The sequence below is a fragment of the Temnothorax nylanderi genome, unplaced genomic scaffold (genome assembly GCF_030848795.1).
Source record: "Temnothorax nylanderi isolate EJ_2023f unplaced genomic scaffold, tnyl_v1.0 TNYL_tig0584_pilon, whole genome shotgun sequence".
NCBI classification, from domain to species: domain Eukaryota; kingdom Metazoa; phylum Arthropoda; class Insecta; order Hymenoptera; family Formicidae; genus Temnothorax; species Temnothorax nylanderi.
Window position 1 is genome coordinate 1 of NW_027249646.1, and position 18,776 is coordinate 18,776.

The 18,776-nt window shown below is 48.1% G+C and overlaps 2 protein-coding genes across 2 annotated transcripts; both read left to right on the top strand.

The window, feature by feature from the left end:
* The first annotated feature begins 320 nt into the window (after nt 1-320).
* Nucleotides 321-3,473, top strand: LOC139784103 (uncharacterized). The gene has a single exon (XM_071723265.1). The coding sequence runs from the start codon at nt 321-323 to the stop codon at nt 3,471-3,473; it is 3,153 nt and encodes a 1,050-aa protein (XP_071579366.1).
* An 8,426-nt stretch (nt 3,474-11,899) lies between these two features.
* On the top strand, nt 11,900-14,644 carry LOC139784096 (uncharacterized). Its single transcript, XM_071723262.1, has one exon. The coding sequence runs from the start codon at nt 11,900-11,902 to the stop codon at nt 14,642-14,644; it is 2,745 nt and encodes a 914-aa protein (XP_071579363.1).
* Nucleotides 14,645-18,776: the final 4,132 nt, after the last annotated feature.

Here is an 18,776-nt window from a genome sequence, read left to right on the forward strand (position 1 = left end):
GCGAACCTGTCGCACAGAACACAGCGTTGGGCTGGATCCTCTCGGGAGTGATCGGCGATTCAGTTTCCGGACACGTCGCGTACACGCACCAATGTCGAATCGAGGAGGACCTAGTGAACGTAGTGCGCCGGTTTTGGGAGCAGGAGAAAGCTCCGTCGAAAACAGCGGCTCTCTCGAAAGAGGAAGTGGAGTGCGAGAAACATTTCGTCCGGACGCATTCGCGCCGGTCTGATGGACGCTACGTAGTGCGCCTTCCTCTCGTCTCGCCGCTACCGGACCTTTCCGGAACGCGTCGCGTGGCCGAGCGAGTGTTGCGAAGTATGGAGGGCCGGTTCGCGCGGGATGCCGCCCTTCATGCCGCGTACGTGGAGTTTATGAAACAATATGCTGAGCTGGGGCATATGACGCCGATCCACGCCGACGACTTAAACGAGACTCGCGTTTGCTACCTGCCGCATCACGGCGTTATGCGGGCGACGAGCTCTACGACCAAGCTGAGGGTGGTATTTAATGGCTCAGCCACAGTGCCATCCGGGGATTCGTTAAATCAGCACCTGATGGTCGGACCCAACTTGTTGCCGGCGCTGACGGACGTACTTACGCGATGGCGCCGCCACCGATTCGTCTTCGCCACCGACATCGAGAAGATGTATCGGCAGATTGACGTCCATCAGGAGGATGTGGACCTGCTGAGGATTCTCTGGCGGTTTGATCCCAGAGAGCCTATGCTGGAGTATTGGCTCACTACCGTCACGTACGGCTTAGCCTGTTCTCCACATCAGGCGATTCGTACGATGCACCAGCTCGCCAAGGATGAGAGGCATCGATTCCCGGAGGGAGCAGGCATCCTGGAAGAAGACACCTACATGGACGACGTGATCTCCGGAGCGAAAACTCTAGCTGCCGCTTTAGAGAAACGGAGACAGCTGGAACAGATCTGCATGGCGGGCGGCTTCCCGCTGAAAAAGTTGTCAGCCAACGACGAAGCTCTCCTGGAGGACGTGCCAGTGGAGGATCGACTGCTAAAGGAGTCTCGAGGCTGGCAACCTGGCGAGAGCCATCTGACCTTAGGCTTGCGGTGGCACCCGCATGAGGACCAATTCTCCTATACGACGCAGTTGATCCGGACGGAAACGTTCACCAAACGAACAGTCCTCTCGCTGACTGCAAGACTGTTCGATCCTCTGGGGTGGCTCGCCCCTGCCACGGTGCGAGCGAAGATCCTATTCCAGTCTACGTGGTTGTTGGGGATCGATTGGGACGAGCCGCTCCCCGATGAAGATGCCCGAAACTGGCGGGAATTCCAGTCCGACCTCCCTTCCCTGGAAGCCATCCGCGTCCCGCGCTGGCTGACGAGCGGAGACGAGGACTGCCGCCTGGAACTGCATGGCTTCGCCGATGCCTCGGAGCGAGCCTATGCCGCCGTCGTCTACTTACGAATCGAGAGCGGAGACGGCAAAGTAGAAGTGAGGCTACTCGAGGCTAAAACGAAAGTCGCCCCACTGAAACAGGTGACTTTGCCTCGTATGGAGCTGAGTGCCGCCGCCCTGCTTGTGCGAATCGCGGAACACGCTCAGCGAACCCTCGAGGCGAAGGATGTCCCTACGCATCTGTGGTCGGACGCCAAAGTAGTGCTGGGTTTGATCCGCGGACATTCATCATCTTGGAAGACTTACGTGGCCAATCGAGTGAGCGAAATCCAGACGACGCTGCCTGAAGCAATCTGGCATCACGTCCCCGGCCGAGAAAACCCCGCCGATTGCGCTTCGCGCGGCATATCTCCGGAGGAGCTGGTGAACCACCCACTCTGGTGGCAAGGACCGCCGTGGCTCAAAATCGAATCCAGCCCGTGGACCGGCATTCAAGCGACCGAGCTTCCTGTTGACCTGTCGGATCGCCGGACAAATGTGCACGCTGCAGCCACTTCTACGGAGAAGGTCGACGAGCCTCCGGAGTTGACGGAATGCTCATCACTACAACGACTGTTGCGGCGAACTGCCTGGTGTCGTCGCTGGCTGCGGCAGTTGCCCCGGCGGAGGACCGTCGCCGACTCTCAGGCCGATCTCGAGGTCCCGTTCGTGCTCCAGTCTTCCGAGCTCGATGAGGCACGACGTTGCTGGATCCGAGTGGTGCAGGAGGCTGCATTTAGCGAGGAGCTGAGAGCGATCTCAAAGGGCGAGCAGCTGCCGGCGCGCAGTGGCATCGCTAAACTAAATCCGCTTCGGGATGAGCAAGGTGTCCTGCGAGTCGGGGGACGACTTCGGCACGTTCGTCTAAATCCCGACGCGAAGCACCCAGTGATCCTGCCGAGTGAGTCCCATTTCACGCGACTCGTCATCGAGGCTCACCATCGACGGACGTTGCACGGGGGCGTGCAAATGACGCTGGGTTCCATCCGGCAGGAGTTCTGGATACCACGAGGCCGTTCCCTAGTCAAGCGCTGCATCCACCGTTACATGACCTGCCTGCGATGGCGGGCGGCGTCGCCGCAACCGCTCATGGGGGACCTGCCGCCGCCCAGGGTGACACCGGCTCGCCCGTTTCTAAATACGGGCATCGACTATGCCGGTCCAGTTTGGCTGCGGACGTCCAAAGGACGAGGACAGCACGCAGCCAAGGCCTTTATTACTGTTTTCATTTGTTTAAGTTTCAGAGCCGTTCATCTAGATGTGGCGTCGGACTACTCCGCTGACGCTTTCCTGGCCGCCCTACGCCGATTCGTCGCCCGCCGAGGTCTATGTCGCACACTTTACAGCGACTGCGGGACGAATTTCGTTGGAGCGGACGCGCAGCTGAGAGCCCTCTTCTCCGCGAGCAACCCAGAAGGCCGACGCATAGCCGCACGCCTCGCCGAAGAAAGGATACAGTGGCATTTCAATCCCCCGGCTGCGCCTAACTTCGGCGGAATCTGGGAGGCGGCAGTAAAATCTATAAAGTTCCACTTGAGACGGGTAATTGGCGACGCGAAATTGACGTACGAGGAGATGGCCACCGTTCTCGCTGAGATCGAAGCGTGCCTGAACTCTCGTCCGCTCCAGGCCATATCGGATGACCCGGAGGACTTCACCGCGCTGACGCCCGGCCACTTCCTCATCGGCTCGGCACTCAATGCCGTACCGGAACCGTCCCTAGCCGAGGAGTCGACGAGCCGTCTCTCCCGGTGGCAGCTACTACAAAGCATCAAGGATCAATTCTGGGACCGGTGGTCCAAAGAATATCTCCACACGCTAGCGCACCGTCCTAAATGGTTTAAAACTAGCGAGGAGATTCAAGTCGGCCGATTGTGCCTCCTGAGGAGCGAAACGACTCCACCGACGAAATGGCCGCTAGCGAGAATCGAAGAGCTGCATCCCGGGGGAGACGGCCACGTTCGCGTAGTCTCCGTTCGCACGGCTGCCTCGCGCTTTAACCGGCCCGTGAGTAAGCTCGTTCTCCACCCCGTGAGCGTCGCGCCTGAGAAGGACACCTGCTAAGTACCCTCTCTGTACATACTAATTATTAAAACTCGTTGTAATCTTATCCTTAATATTTTTCTTTAATATATGTCTGCTGGTAAATAAATAAAGTCCCTTTCAAGATTCGCGCATATAACGTACATCATATTCTCTCGCCTGCGTTGCGAGACGTACTTGCGTTCCAACGCGTTCGGCTAATCGCGTTACGCGTTCACGTTCTCGGCGCGTGTTCGATTGCAGCGGTACTACAGCAGACGCGGGCGACGTACCGCAGTATAGTAATTCGTCGGTTACACCATACGAGGCGGGCGGAATGTTCGCGATCGAACAAAAACCAGCGTCGGCGAATCCATACCGCGAATCTAAGAAAATCGCTATTTCTAAATAATTTCGGTATTTCTGTCTTTCAGAGTAAAGCCGGCCCAATTCTGTGTAAGAATAGATTTGCTCGAAGAAATAGCCGTATATTTCCCGGTAGCGCAAAGGGCAGAAAAACAGAGTTCAATGTTGTCTATACGAACTCGCTCCTTTGTCTCGGGGACTCAGTGCTCGAGGCATACCCCGGGACAAAGCGAGCGAACAATATTTCCAAACAGCTGATCGGTTGCCGGACTCGAGTTCAGCGTGACATTCGTTAATACGAATTTCTCGAGACGCCGACAGCTGATTGGCCTAGCCGAATTTTCGGCTCGTAACCGGGGGTCCGGAGGATTCGAGAAAATCAAGGGAATAAAACCCCGGACCTTCGCGCGCGAGTTCGCAATCGACGAAAGTCTCTCGGAGAACGCGAATCGAAATTAAAGTCACTCGTGTATACGTTGCTTGCGATCATCGTGTGCTTATTTTCACGCGCGGGAATAGCCGTCGTTCGCGAAACCATATGTCCGTAGCTCGCGGCATAGTGACTCTGTAATTACTTGTAAATACTGTACATAATTCAATTATAGACACTCTACTAAATAAGACTTTAAGAATTCTAAATTCCTTCCTACTCGCGTCTCCTTCGACCACTCGCGCACACCACCACTTCCAAAAACTTTGCTATTATAATTTTTATTATGATAGATATATTAATATTTAGATTAAATATTAAATAATTAATCCTTTTAGAGTCTAATCTTTTTTGTGTGTGAGAAGAATATATTTAATTTAGTTATTTTTTAAAATGTTAGAGATAGCTGAATACAAATATAAAATTTATCAAAATTTATTTTGTTGTTATTGCTTTCGTGAATAATTAATATTTCCAGACACTAAAATATAAAATCAACGTCTATCATAAATAATATAATGGACTTGATTCAATTAATATTTTAACTTGCCTACAATACGAATTGCGCTACAGATCACTTTCTCGTTCTCTTCAACTTTTACAAGACAGCAATTTACAAGACATTTACAAGACAGCATATGCATACGTGTCCTGTTTGGTCGCAGTTCCAACACGCGGCGGCGGGGTTCACGCTCGCGGAAGCCGGAGAATTGACCGACGCCCCTGTCGCAGGGGCGGCGGTCACGGCCGGGGCACTCGCTTTCGGCCCGCCGGCCTTACCCTTTCTCGCGCCCGTCTTCGTGCCGCTCGAATTCGCGGGGGACACGCCGAGCGCGGCCACGGTGCCGCGTTGTTTCCCCCCCGGATTGCGATTAGCGCCCTGGGGCTGTCGGTATGCTAAATCCGGGAAGAAAGAGCGTTCTGGCGGAGAAGGAGCGCGATAGTTTTGCGCGGCACGGCAACTCGCCTCTGCCCGCGCGGCCCATAGCTCGAGCGCGTCCATATTTTGAACCGAGTCTCGAGGTATCTGTGTCTGTAACCGGGGAAGCATATGTCGGTGTGCGTAACCGACCTTCTCCTCCTCGCGCCACGGCGGCGATAATCGATCGTAAAGCGTATTTAAGCACGTCAGGTAGTCCGTCACGGACTCCTGTTCCCCCTGCGTACGCCGCATTATCTCGTCGCGGAAGGCAAACTGAAAATCCGGGTTTCCGAAACGGGTACGCCACGCGGTTTTAAACGCGGTCCATGTCGTCAGGCGCTCCCGCTTTCCGCGAAACCAATAAAGCGCAATACCCGATAGGAAGAACGGGAGGCATCGCAGAATATCCTCGTCCGCCACGGGGATCAATTCGCGGCCCTCCTCGACACGCAACAGAAACGTCTCGGCATCCTCCCCGCGCGCGCCCGAAAACTTTAAGTCCCATTTCCGCATGATATTATAGATGGTCGTCGCGGAGTTACCGTTCGGGTCTGGCGAGGCTCTAGGCGCGTGACTCCGGGAAACGTCGGAGTGATCGAGGTACGGAGGCGGGCCCATTGCCGCGGACGGGCTATCCGGGCGGATGTCCTCCGCCGGGATATCGAGATATCCGGTACTGACCGGGTGGTCCGCTTCGACCCCCGTCATTTGGTTTAGTTCGAGGTTTGCCGCGCGGGTTGACCCGAAGTCGGTCACGCGGTTCGATTCACGACGCGCGGCCGTCAACAAGCGTAACAAGCAAAGCGTCAACTCGGGGTCGGATCCGTCGGTCGGTAGCTCGCGTCGACTTAACTCGGCGATTCGCTCGTCGCGCGAAGCGTGGATAATCCACTCGTCGGTGAGCTCAATTGGATCCATCTCGAAAAATTGCAAAAATTTCCTTAAACGCTACATCTACCTCTCGCGAGAAACCGACGGAATCCTACGGTGGTCTGAAAAAGAAAAAATATCGCTAATCGTCCGACCGAATCATTCACAAAATTCGCGAAATTTCATTCATCAAGATGTTCCATTCTCAAGTCGAATAGCATAACACGCGAACAATACACGCGAAAGGAATGTGAAGGTACTCGATAGTAATAGTTTTTCCGAAGCGGCCTTCCGCCAACGTAAACAGAATTCCGATGGTATCGCGATCGCGCTTTCTCCAAATTCCACGGCCTTAATTGGTCCCGAAGGATTCCACGAATTTCCTGCTTAACCCGCCCAAATACAGATTCAATTAATTAAACAAATCAAACAAAATAATTTCACAAAGCCTGAAAAATTGTTAAACGAGACATAGCATCATAATACATTCGCAATAACACAAAAAAAAGGCAGGAAAATAATAGGAGAATAGGTTCTCTTTATTTCAACTCAACAGCCATGTATCCTGCCGACATCTTCGTCACCCGCACGTAGCGCTAATGCCCTGTACGTACTTGTCTTTCGACGATCTTCGGCTGCCCGACGTTGGGCGCCAAATTTTGTCACGACTTTTTCACTCCCGGAGCGGTCCGGGACGTGTGCCGGATCAAAAGGGGGAAGGAGAGCAGGATGGTAGGCCTCTCCGGTGATTCTCTCGCACCTCCGACACTCCACGAAACGATTCTAATGTTGGACGCCAGACGCGTAAATTCGCGTCCGCGAAATCGCGAGAAACCAAAAACGAGACGCAAAACGAAATAAGTCGGTGTGCGAAGGAATGGCTAGCTCGACCTACTAGCAGGGCGGGGTTGATGAAGGGCAGCGCGGTATTCGGCGGGATGACGCCTAATAAATGATGTCGTAACTCAAGCAATTAATAAATAAAGGATAACATTTATTCTGTAATGATCCTCGGATGAACAGTAAACGCCAATTCGGCTTCCTTTAATCGAACCAAAACAAATAGGTGGTTGATAACGCGGGCGTCAGATTTTTAATAACCAAATATGATAACGCGGACGTCAGAAATAAACGAAAAATTACGTTAACTCAGTAAACGCGCGGAAGGCGCCGTTAGTAAGCAAGATAACGCGAGAAGAGAACTAAACTTACAAAATCAGCGAGATCATAGAATTTCACAGATAATAATAGTAGAATATTACGCGGACGAATACTATAGAGTATCGGTAAAATTACGACCGAATACGACGTAACTGGAATAAACGCGAAATAATAGCGTGAAATGCCGCGAAATGGTAGTGCGTCACGCGCGGAGCGCGTGAGCGCAAGGTCCAAACCCGTGCAGGGATTCTGTCGCCAAATAATCTTAATCTAACGCGAGTAATAATCTTAATCTACCGCAAGTAATAATATTAATCTAACGCAAGTAATAATCCTAATCTAACGCAGAGAATAGACGTGACGCGAGTAACGTCCCAACGCAAGAAGGAACGAACGCAACATGTGATATCGCCAAGGACATCCTAACGCGAAGAATAAGGCGCCGGGGCGCTTAACATAACGCGAAATACTAAACTAACGCGAGGAAATATGCGGAATTACCGCGAGCAATACTATAACTAACGCGAAATTACCGATTTATCCTAACGCAGGAAACTGAGATTAACGCAAGTGATTCTGATCGAACGCAGCACACGCGATCGTCAGCGATCGTCCAACGCGAAAAATGATGCGCCGAGACACTCGGCGTAACGCGAAATACTCGAATTAACGCGAGAAAGATTACGGAATTATCGCGAGTAATAACGAGACGCGACATTAGGTCAACGCGAATGGCATCTTAAGGCGAACAACATCCTAACGCGAATAATATCTCACGCAGCCGATATCGCGAAAATAATCTAAATGTCCGAAAGCGAATCGTAAGTAACGCAATTAAACCAACGCGAATAACCGTCTGATGCCATGAATATCGCGTGCAGAATCTAAGATTCGACCGGGCGAAGTACTACGCACAACGAGACACGCGGTCGTGACCGCGAAGGGCGCGAGAAATGGCGTATTCGCGATATCGAATGTCGTCATTGACGCGCCTACCGCGATCTCCAGGAGTCCGTAGACTTCGATCGCAATCCCAAGGCCACGAGACCATTCCGGTGCCCCTCGCTCTCGCTATCGATCGCCAAATACGCCTTGTCGGCGAATACGCTAATTATCGCGAGTATTCCCGAGCGAGAGCGCGACCCGGGGAGCGGTGTCGTGGCTTTACATCGAATATTACCGAAGCAACCTCACCGTAGGCTGATTCTCTCTCGAGGATCTTCGCCGTCGTCCCAAGGGTCGGAAGAGTAGCTGCGAGAAGTTCGACAAGCTCCAACGTACGAAACGACGAAGTGCGGAACACAAAATTATCGCGACTTAGATTTCACGTGTGTCGATTGGCGAGGACGATCCAAGAATGCTCCCGAAATTTCGCTCGATGGCGGAATCGATAGCGCACCCCACCCCGGGCGTACGCGGCCCCGCGACGTTGGAGCGCGGACCAATGAGGGGTGAGCTCGCTGGCTCGCGGCGGATTCGTGCGTAGGGCCGTGAATTACGGCTTTCCGCAGGGCGCTAAACGGCCCTTCGCTCGCGCGGCAAATTTTCCGGGATTCTTCCCGGCGGCGGACGGGACGTGTCTGCCTCCGCGTTCCTCCTTTTCGGTTCGGGAATGGTGGCCATCCATCCCGGAATCCGGTCAGCAGTGTGAGGAGGGCAGGTGAGCTGATTTAGCCCCGGCGCCCCGGGGCCCTGCCATTATGGGTCCGCCCGCCGCTGTGTCACGCGCCGCGCGCGTGTCTTCCTGCGCTCCGTCGCTCTCGGCGGTCCGCGAATCGCTTCGATCCGCTTTCCGTCGTCCGATTTCTCGCCTCTGTCCCTTCCGTCGACTCCGTTTTTCGCGATCCTCTGCATCCTCTCAGGAAACTCCGGTCTTCGGCTCGGTGAGGCGCCACGCAAATGATAAAAAATAAAAATAAAAGGGATCAGTAAATGCAACGCGATTACAATATGCCCCTGGAGATCTCGCATCGATTCGTTGAACCGTGCTCGGGCGTGAAAAAGGTCGCGAAACCCGCGCCTTGTGACGGCGGCGGGGCGCTGCAACGATGCAGCGAAACTGCAACGTCACAATATATATATATACTTCCCATGTAAATATCCCAGGTAGCACACATGGTCTTATTGACGTCAATTTAAGGTCATATGACGTGTATTTGGCGTCATGAAAAGGACATGAATTAGACGTCATTTTAAGACCAAATTTGAAGTACACGACAATTTTATTTTCATTTTTTGAGTTTTTCTTAATTAAAACAGACCCATACAGCATAGAAGTTTGCAAGACATTGCAGGAACGTTACAAGTTGCAATGTAATGTTGTAAAGACAATTGCAACATTTCGTTGAAATATTAGAACAACATTGCAGAAATATTATAAGAATAATTGAAAATATAGTACTATACCTTACTCCGTGAACATATATGCACACACATACATAAAGAATAGATTTTTTTTAGATTGATGTTTCTTTAAATTTAATTCCTAATTATTTTTCAACTTTGATTCAATTCATTAAATAAATTCTTTATTTTGTCAGGTAGCGTCTTTAGGCGTTATCATGCATGTTGTTAACGTAATTAAATTAATATTATATTATGTTAAATATACGAATTTCATATTAATAATTATTGTACATTAATTATAATTGCGTTATTATTTTTAATATTTACCAGTTATTATTATTACACGATTTTTTAACACTATAAAGATATGTTATATAGAAGTATAAGCAACAAGGAAGCGTCAGAATCGAAGGATCAACACTAGTCCGTTCGATCATCGATGTCAAGCGACGTTAGGTGCGGTACTGACTCGGATGGGTGACCGCGCGCGGCTGTATGCACACACGACATATATATAATAAATGTATTTTCTTTTTTTTTGTTTTTCTAAAATTCTTAATTCACAACAGCATAACAGCATATACATACCTTTAAATGACTCATATTTATGTCATTTTTAAAGCATTTTTAAAATTATTATGAACATATCTTATTTTTTAAAACAATATTTCTAAAAGATTTTACAAATATTATTGAATATATTTATTTGCAATCTTTTAAAAATATTTTTGAAAATATTTTTCTGACATGATCTGACGGACATAGAAACATTCTAAAAATATTTTTGTAAATTATTTTAAATTATTTTAATCTTTCTAAAAAATATTTTAAAAATATTTAAAAAAACATTTTGTGCTGTATGGGGTCACGCGTGTGCGCGCTCGTCATAAGAAATTTATATTTCGATTAAGTATACCGTAATAAAGCACAATAAGCATAAAATTGTTACGTAATTATCGCACCCATCACAACCGGGTGCTTACAAATGGTCCTTCGAGCCGGATTCCGGTATAATCGGCCGGATGCGGCATAGCAACGTAACGTGCGTCGAACCGGCAGTGGAAAAACGCACGCAAGTATTTGCTGGCAACGCTGTCGAAACTATCCAGCGGAGGTAGTCCAGCGGGCAAGTACTAGAAGAATCGTAAGTCTCGGTTATTGCGATAGCCGATCGACTGCATCCCAAAGCATTGACGCCTGAAACAACGGCAAAGCATCGACGCCTGAAACAACGGCAAGCACGAGAGGATAGTCAGGCTGTCTCTCTCTCTCTCAAGTGTGGCGTGCCCAGAAACCAAGGGCGCCACCGGATACTCACTCGTGCGCAAGGCCGAGCCTGAGGAAGCGGATTCGCGCGCTTGCAGACGACACAGAGGGCGTTTGCACGGCGGCGATCTCAACACACTAGATACTCACACGGAAAAAATTTTGGGGCAGTTGCTGACGCAATTGCGATTGTTGCAGCGCAAACCGGAGATGAGTTTCGCGTTCACGATTCGAAACAATGCTCTCTTTTTTTTGGGACAGCTGCTCTCCCAAACTGCGACGACTGCGATCTGAAAGCGTTGGTAATGCAGATACTTTCGTACAAGAGGCAGCACTGTCTTTACCATTGGGTACACACAGTACAATTTAAGAACATTACCGACATTTCGCGCGTCAGATGCCTCCCCGTGATTCGGGAAAATTGCTCTCTGCAATGTTTGGGACAGTTACTCGCCCAAATTCGAGTCGGCAGTCCACTCAACTGTGATGTGAGAGCAGCTTTACCATGCAAAGTGCAGCAGGCCACTCATAATTTTTTCCGTGCACTCGTGCGCAAAGCCGAGCCTGAGGAAGCGGATTCGCGCGCTTGCAGACGACACAGAGGGCGTTTGCACGGCGGCGATCTCAACACACTAGATACTCACTCGTGCGCAAGGCCGAGCCTGAGGAAACGGATTCGCGCGCTTGCAGACGACACAGAGGGCGTTTGCACGGCGGCGATCTCAACACATCGGACACTCACTCGTGCGCAAGGCCGAGCCTGAGGAAAGCGGATTCGCGCGCTTGCAAGCAACACTAACCTGTAAGTTTCCGTTACAGGGCGCTTGCACAGCGGCGATCTCACCATCACGTAGCCACGTGATACGACACCGGCGGCGACACGCGCCCACCGGTATTCTACGAGGATTCGAGGTCGGGATCGACGAGGGTCAGCCGTGCTGTCACCACGATTCGAGCACCATCGTTCCACAGACAGCTCTACGACTTGGCAGCGAGGATCACAGCAGCGTCCGAGCGTGCGCTAAGCGTATCGAGTGTAGCAATCTAAACATAACCTGTAAGTTCGTTCCGTTACAAAAAATCGTGTCAAGTTAGCGTAGCTTCACGATGGCAAACGAGCTAACCTCTCTTAGGCGTGCGCGAGGTACGTTTAAGTTCCGTCTTACGGGTTTCGAGACATTACTAGAAGGCTTTCGCGCGTCGGACAATCCGATCGAAACTCTTGAAACGAGAATCGAATTCATACAAAGCTTATGGCCTAATTTTAACGACATTCAGAATAAAATCGAGGATTTAGACGACGTGGATGAAGAACGGTATATCATAGACGAACGGTATTGTTCTTTAATCGGACGAGCACGGGCTCTTGTCAATCTTGAGCGAGCACAGCATCAGCAAATCAATCACGCGGGTAATCAGCAGCATAACAATACCCACCCCAACGGGGGTGCCGGCCACACGCAGGATATCAAGGTCAAATTGCCGACGATGAGTCTTCCGGTATTTGACGGGAATCCTGAGCAATGGCTCCAATTTCGCGACAGTTTTCAGGGGCTTATCGAAACTAACGCTAACCTATCAGATATTCAACGCATGTATTATCTGCGGTCGTCATTGAAAGGGCGGGCCGCAGAAGTCATTCAAGCACTCGAGTCTTCCGCAGCAAATTACGAGATTGCCTGGACGCTCTTGAAAAAGAGATTCGAGGATAAAACCGCGATCGCAAGTCGTCACTTGCAGTTGCTGCTCGACATTCCCGTGATGCAGAAGGAATCCGGGGGGCAGTTACGAAAAACATTAGATAGTATGTTGCGACATATTCGTGCTATTGAGCAGCTCGGGGCTAATACCTGGGACGCAGTAGTAATTCATCTTTTAACTTCAAAGTTAGACAGCATGACGCGACGCGAATGGCGCGCTCATGCAAAAGAACGGGAAAATATCACAGTCGGCACTTTGACAGATTTCCTAGAGGATCGATGCCTCATTCTCGAACTAGAGAATATAAAGTCAGATGCAAATAAATCACAATTAGCAGCGCGATCGGAAGGGCGAGCGTCGTCCCAACCGAAGAAAGCAACACAATCGAATTCTTTCGCGACTACGAGCGATGAGAAACAAGCGTCTCGCAAATGTGCGTATTGTCAAGAAAAATCGCATCTTATTTATTCATGCCACAAGTTTCGCGATTTAGACGTACCGAAAAGACAAAGTGTAGTAAACGAGCGTAAACTTTGCCGTAATTGCTTGCGAAGCAATCATATCGCAACTAATTGTCTGTCGACTCATTGCAGGAAGTGCGAGGGTAAACATAACACGTTGTTACACTCTAACGATCAATCAGTAGAAACGAACAATCAATTGAATAATAGCAGCAATTCAGACGCTAGCAAGGGCGTCGCTTTAGCGTCAACAAGCATTACAAAGCATTTCTCTCCTTCACGAGTCATATTGTCAACCGCAAGGGTTTGGATTCACGATAGGAGCGGAGCACGAGTCGAATGTAGAGTACTTTTAGACTCAGGTTCTCAGTTCAACTTTATAACGCGTGAGCTTTGCAAGCGTTTGAAGTTAAATACACACAAGCAGAGTTTTTCAGTCAAAGAAATAGGTCCAGCCATAGAGCTCCACGCATCAACGGAGGCTGTTATACAATCTAAGTATACTGCATATCAAACTAAGCGTCAATTTCTGATTACTGAACGAATAGTCGATAACCTGCCCATAGCAGCAGTCGAAATCGGTCATCTTAAAATTCCTCCTAATGTAAATCTCGCTGACAGCACGTTTCACCTTCCAAGTAGGGTTGACATGATATTAGGAGCAAGCATATTTTGGGATCTTCTTTGCATCGGCCAGATAAAGCTAGGCCGCAATCAGCCAATCCTCCAGAAGACACATCTTGGATGGATAGCCGCTGGTGACACTACGCCAGTCAGTCAGTCGCCTGCATCAATCAGTTATATCACAGCCGACGCGGCACTTCACAAGCAAGTCGAAAGATTTTGGAACATAGAAGAGATCGACCGTGCGCCGGTGCGATCAAAAAGCGACGAATCGTGCGAACTCCACTTTCTGCAGACCTACAAACGGGACACAAGTGGACGGTTTGTAGTCAGTCTACCATTCCGAGGGGACCCCAGCGAGTTGGGCGAATCCCGTAATACCGCGGTGAAACGATTCTACAAAATCGAACAGAAACTAGAACGCGATCCTGAGCTCAAAGCAGCTTACGTTAAGTTTATGCAGGATTACGAATCATTGGGTCACATGACCGCCGTGAGCGATACAACGAGCGATACAACGAGCGACACCTCGCCGGTGTATTACATCCCACATCACGCCGTAGTCACCCGAGTCAACGGGCAGAATAAACTTTGGGTAGTCTTCAATGCTTCTGCCAAGACAACTTCAGGAAAGTCTCTCAATGACATTTTGCAAGTCGGACCCACGACTCAGCCAACGTTATTTGTAATAGTGCTGCGATTCCGACAACACCAATTCGTACTAACAGCTGACATCGTAAAGATGTACAGACAGGTCGAGATTCTCGAGGAGCAGAGAAATTTGCAGCGAATCGTGTTGAGGCCAGACAGCAGTCTACCATTATTAGACTACTTATTAAATACAGTTACATATGGCAAAGCAGCCTCAGCGTTCTTAGCCATTCGATCCATGCAGCAAGCAGCTCATGATGCGAAACAATCTCATCCAATTGCGAGTCAAGTCATATTGGAGGATTTCTGCGTAGATGATCTCCTCACCGGCGACGATGACATAGCCGCACTTCGATCTCTAAAAGCGGATCTCATTGAAATATTGGGATCAGCAGGTTTCACATTGGCCAAATAGAACTCGAACGAACCGACTCTCCTCTCATCCAGCGAGAACGAGGTTCCGCAATTATTGAACATCGGAGACGAGGTGAAAACTCTCGGTCTTTCGTGGTCTTCCACCAAGGATACACTGCAATATCGAGTGACCTTCCGAAACACAGAGGGTCGCGTCACAAAGCGCAAAGTATTATCGGTCACGTCCCAGATCTTCGATCCATTGGGATTGGTAGGACCAGTTACGATAACTGCGAAAATCTTACTCCAACGCATGTGGCAGTTAAATCTCGCATGGGACGAATCACTCCCTATAGCAGCCTACACTCTGAATGGCTCAACTATCTCGAACAGCTTCCCGCAATCAACAACATTTCTACCCCGCGCGTGGTTGTCTGCGGAAACCCCGTGCGCATCGAACTTCATGGGTTCTCCGACGCCTCGGAAGCAGCCTATGGAGCCTGCGTGTACTTACGATCATCGACAAACAAGGAAGAATTACCATTCGGCTTTTATGCGCAAAGTCAAAGGTCGCGCCATTGAAAACAATCTGTATACCTCGCCTAGAACTCCTCGCAGCTCTTCTGCTAGCAAGACTGATTCAACTAGTAATGGCTACGCTATCATTAATCATTCACGCCCGCTTTTATTGGTGCGATGCAGAAATTGTGCTGGCGTGGATATACGGCGAGCCTTATCAACGTAAAACCTTCATTGCTAATCGGATCACGGAGATCCACCAATTGACAGAAAAGGACATGTGGCATCATGTGAAATCAGAAGACAATCCAGCGGACGTTATCTCCCGTGGGGTGAACCCAAGTCAACTAAAGCATCTCCGTCTCTGGTGGGAGGGACCTGAGTGGTTGTGCGATCCTACAGCGCATCTCCACGAAGCAATTCCCCCGGTAATCGGCGAGATTCCGGAGACCAAAGCACCACATTCCAGCACTACATTCACGCAAATCTTCGAGGATAACTATATACTCGATCGGTTTTTTTCTCTTTCTAGACTGAAGCGAGTTATTGCATATTGCCTACGTTGGAAAGAACCAATCAAACCAAGTACTACGAAACAGATACGACCATTGAGCGTCGACAAATTGGATCAAGCAATGCAGCTGATCATCAAATTAGTACAAGCGCATTGTTTTCCACGTGAGATCCACGATCTAACTATCAAGCAACGTGTACGACATGACAGTCGGTTACTGACACTGCATCCCTTTCTGGACGATAAAGGAATCATCCAAGTAGGAGGACGATTGAGGAACGCACAAATCGAGTACTCGCGGCAGCACCCAATTGTCTTGCCTTCTAATCATCACGTCACCCACCTCATCATTCGCGATGCGCACTGCGCAAATTTGCATCTCGGTGCACAAGCTTTACTTTCCACATTACAGGAATCCTATTGGATCTTATCTGCTAGGTCAACTATCAGAAAGATTTTGCATAAATGTATTATTTGCTTCAGAGCCAGACCGTATGCTGCACGACACCTTATGGGTGAGTTACCGACACATCGCGTAACATATACTCGCGCGTTTGCAAACGTAGGAGTTGATTACGGAGGTCCGTTCAACTTAAAGCTTTCGCGTAACAAAACTTGTAAAGCATACGTCTGTGTTTTCGTATGTATGTCTACTAAAGCAATACACATCGAATTAGTTTCCGATCTAAGCACTCCGGCATTTCTTAATGCACTTAAGCGATTTATTGCGCGGCGCGGCAAGTGCGCACATATCTACTCAGATAACGGTAGTAATTTTAAGGGCGCTAAAAACGAGTTAGCGACGTTTTACGATCTGATCACGACGTCAGATCATCAAGAGGCTATCGAGCGACATTTTTCCGATCACGCCATACAGTGGCATTTCATTCCGCCGTACTCTCCCCATATGGGCGGCCTTTGGGAGGCTGGCATAAAATCTATCAAAACGCATATGCGGCGTATACTCGGCGAAGCACTATTAACGTTTGAGGAAATGTACACTATTCTTACACAGATTGAGTCAGTATTGAACTCGCGACCGCTTACCCCGATTTCGAGCAATCCCACGGATCTGCGTGCGTTAACACCAGGCCATTTCCTGATCGGGGAACCTTTTAACGCCATTCCACAAAAGAACTTTGTTGAAACCTCTTCTAATCGTCTTACGCGTTTCCAGTATCTCACTAAATTGGTTCAAACGTTTTGGACTCGTTGGTCTACAGAATATTTGTCTAATCTCCGACAGAGATTCAAGTGGAATCGCGAAGATCAAGTTTCACCGATCAAGGTCGGTACATTGGTAATATTGCGAGATGATAATGCACCCTCGATGCAATGGGCATTAGGGCGTGTAACCGAGTGTCACAAAGGCAGCAATCAAAAAGTCAGAGTTGTAAGTGTAAAGACTGCGAAAGGCATAGTGCAACGTACTGTAGCGAAACTCTGTATTTTACCTATTGATGTATAATCTCCTATATGTTTCTATTTACGCGTAGCAATAAGATTAGAATAAGTCCTGAGAGTACAAATACTTGTAATATCTCGTTGAAAGCCAAGTCTTTCAAGGCGGGCGATGTATGTTAGTAAGTAGCTGCGCGTAGAGATGTCGCAGGAGTTAGTGTGAAGTAAGATGGCGGGCGAAGAGAAGTCACGCGTGTGCGCGCTCGTCATAAGAAATTTATATTTCGATTAAGTACCCACGCAACACACCGACGTCCTTCGGACGTCCGAAGTATGCTCCGAAAAGTCTAATTTATGTCGCCTTCTTGCGGACGTCTAAAATACGTCTCAAGGACGTTGTTTGAACGTCTTATAATGAGGTTATTTACACAGACGTTTGAGGGATGTCCAGAGTACATCGTCAATATGTCTGATTTTTCAAATTAAACCCAAGTTTTTTTACATTTTAATTTCGTTAAACAATATTGAATGACTTTATTTTACATATTTGTTCAATAGATATCTCGATAATATATAATTATTTTGTTATGTCATATTTTTACCGTCATATAAAAGACGTCTAAAGGACGTCTCGAAAACGTCTTATTATATTTTCCAATGCGTAAAACAAAAATGTTTTATTACTTTTACATTATACATAATGTTATTTCATGTTCTTTGTTCAATAGATATCTCGATAATATATAGTTATTTTGTTATGTTATATTTTTACCGTCATATAAAAGACGTCTAAAGGACGTCTCGAAAACGTCTTATTATATTTTCCAATGCGTAAAACAAAAATGTTTTATTACTTTTACATTATACATAGTATTTCATGTTCTAAGAATGTCCTGTGGATGTCGTCAAAATTGTTTTGTCGATCTGATTTTATATTATTTAATTATATATTGTAATTAAAAAAAGAGTATGCGGAATGCGGAATAATAATATATTTCTACAGGTTTTTAAAATATCTAGTATAATGTAATCTAGTTATATATATATATATATATATATATATATATATATAAATTAGATTACATTAATATTATAATAATAAATATTATATAATTGCGCATACTTTTTTACCTTTAATTACAATATATAATTAAATAATATAAAATATATGTATTAATATATATTAATAAAATATATATTATATATATGTATATATATATATAATACTACAGATTTTTAGTAGCAGCGAATATCGGAACGCATTCCATGTATGTATGTATAGGTTGCGTGCGCAGCGGCTACTATAGCTTAATTTGCCTAGGATTGGTCTCTCTCGCGTGGAGCGCAGGCATTGGCGCGATTCAGTGCCGCCAGTGATGCGCGCGTTCTAATTGGTCGAGAGTGGCGTGCGAGTTGCGTGTCACGTGTCATGTGCCGGTCGTGCGTGATGTAAAGCCTTGTGTACACGATGCTAGAAATCGGTCCGAGTTTCGGTTTAAGCCAATCAAATTGCAGCTCTTACAGAAAAGCAGCAGTTTCATTGGCTTAAACCGAAACTCGGACCGATTTCTAGTATCGTGTACACAAGGCTTTACGCGCGTCGTTCTTTCGCGGCGGCCATTGTTCTGGTTGTGCGTTGTGCGCCCGCCGATTCTGAGTTGGTCGTATTTAGCGTTAACGTCGGCAGTCCGAAGTCCCGCGTCGTAGTTTAATTAAGTTGCGTTAGTCAGTCGCGTTCTGTAATTAGTAAGTCGTGTCG

What these genes read in the sequence shown, in the direction of transcription:
- LOC139784103 (XM_071723265.1), top strand. Translation starts at nt 321, where the DNA reads ATGGAGGGCCGGTTCGCGCGGGATGCCGCCCTTCATGCCGCGTACGTG.
- LOC139784096 (XM_071723262.1), top strand. Translation starts at nt 11,900, where the DNA reads ATGGCAAACGAGCTAACCTCTCTTAGGCGTGCGCGAGGTACGTTTAAG.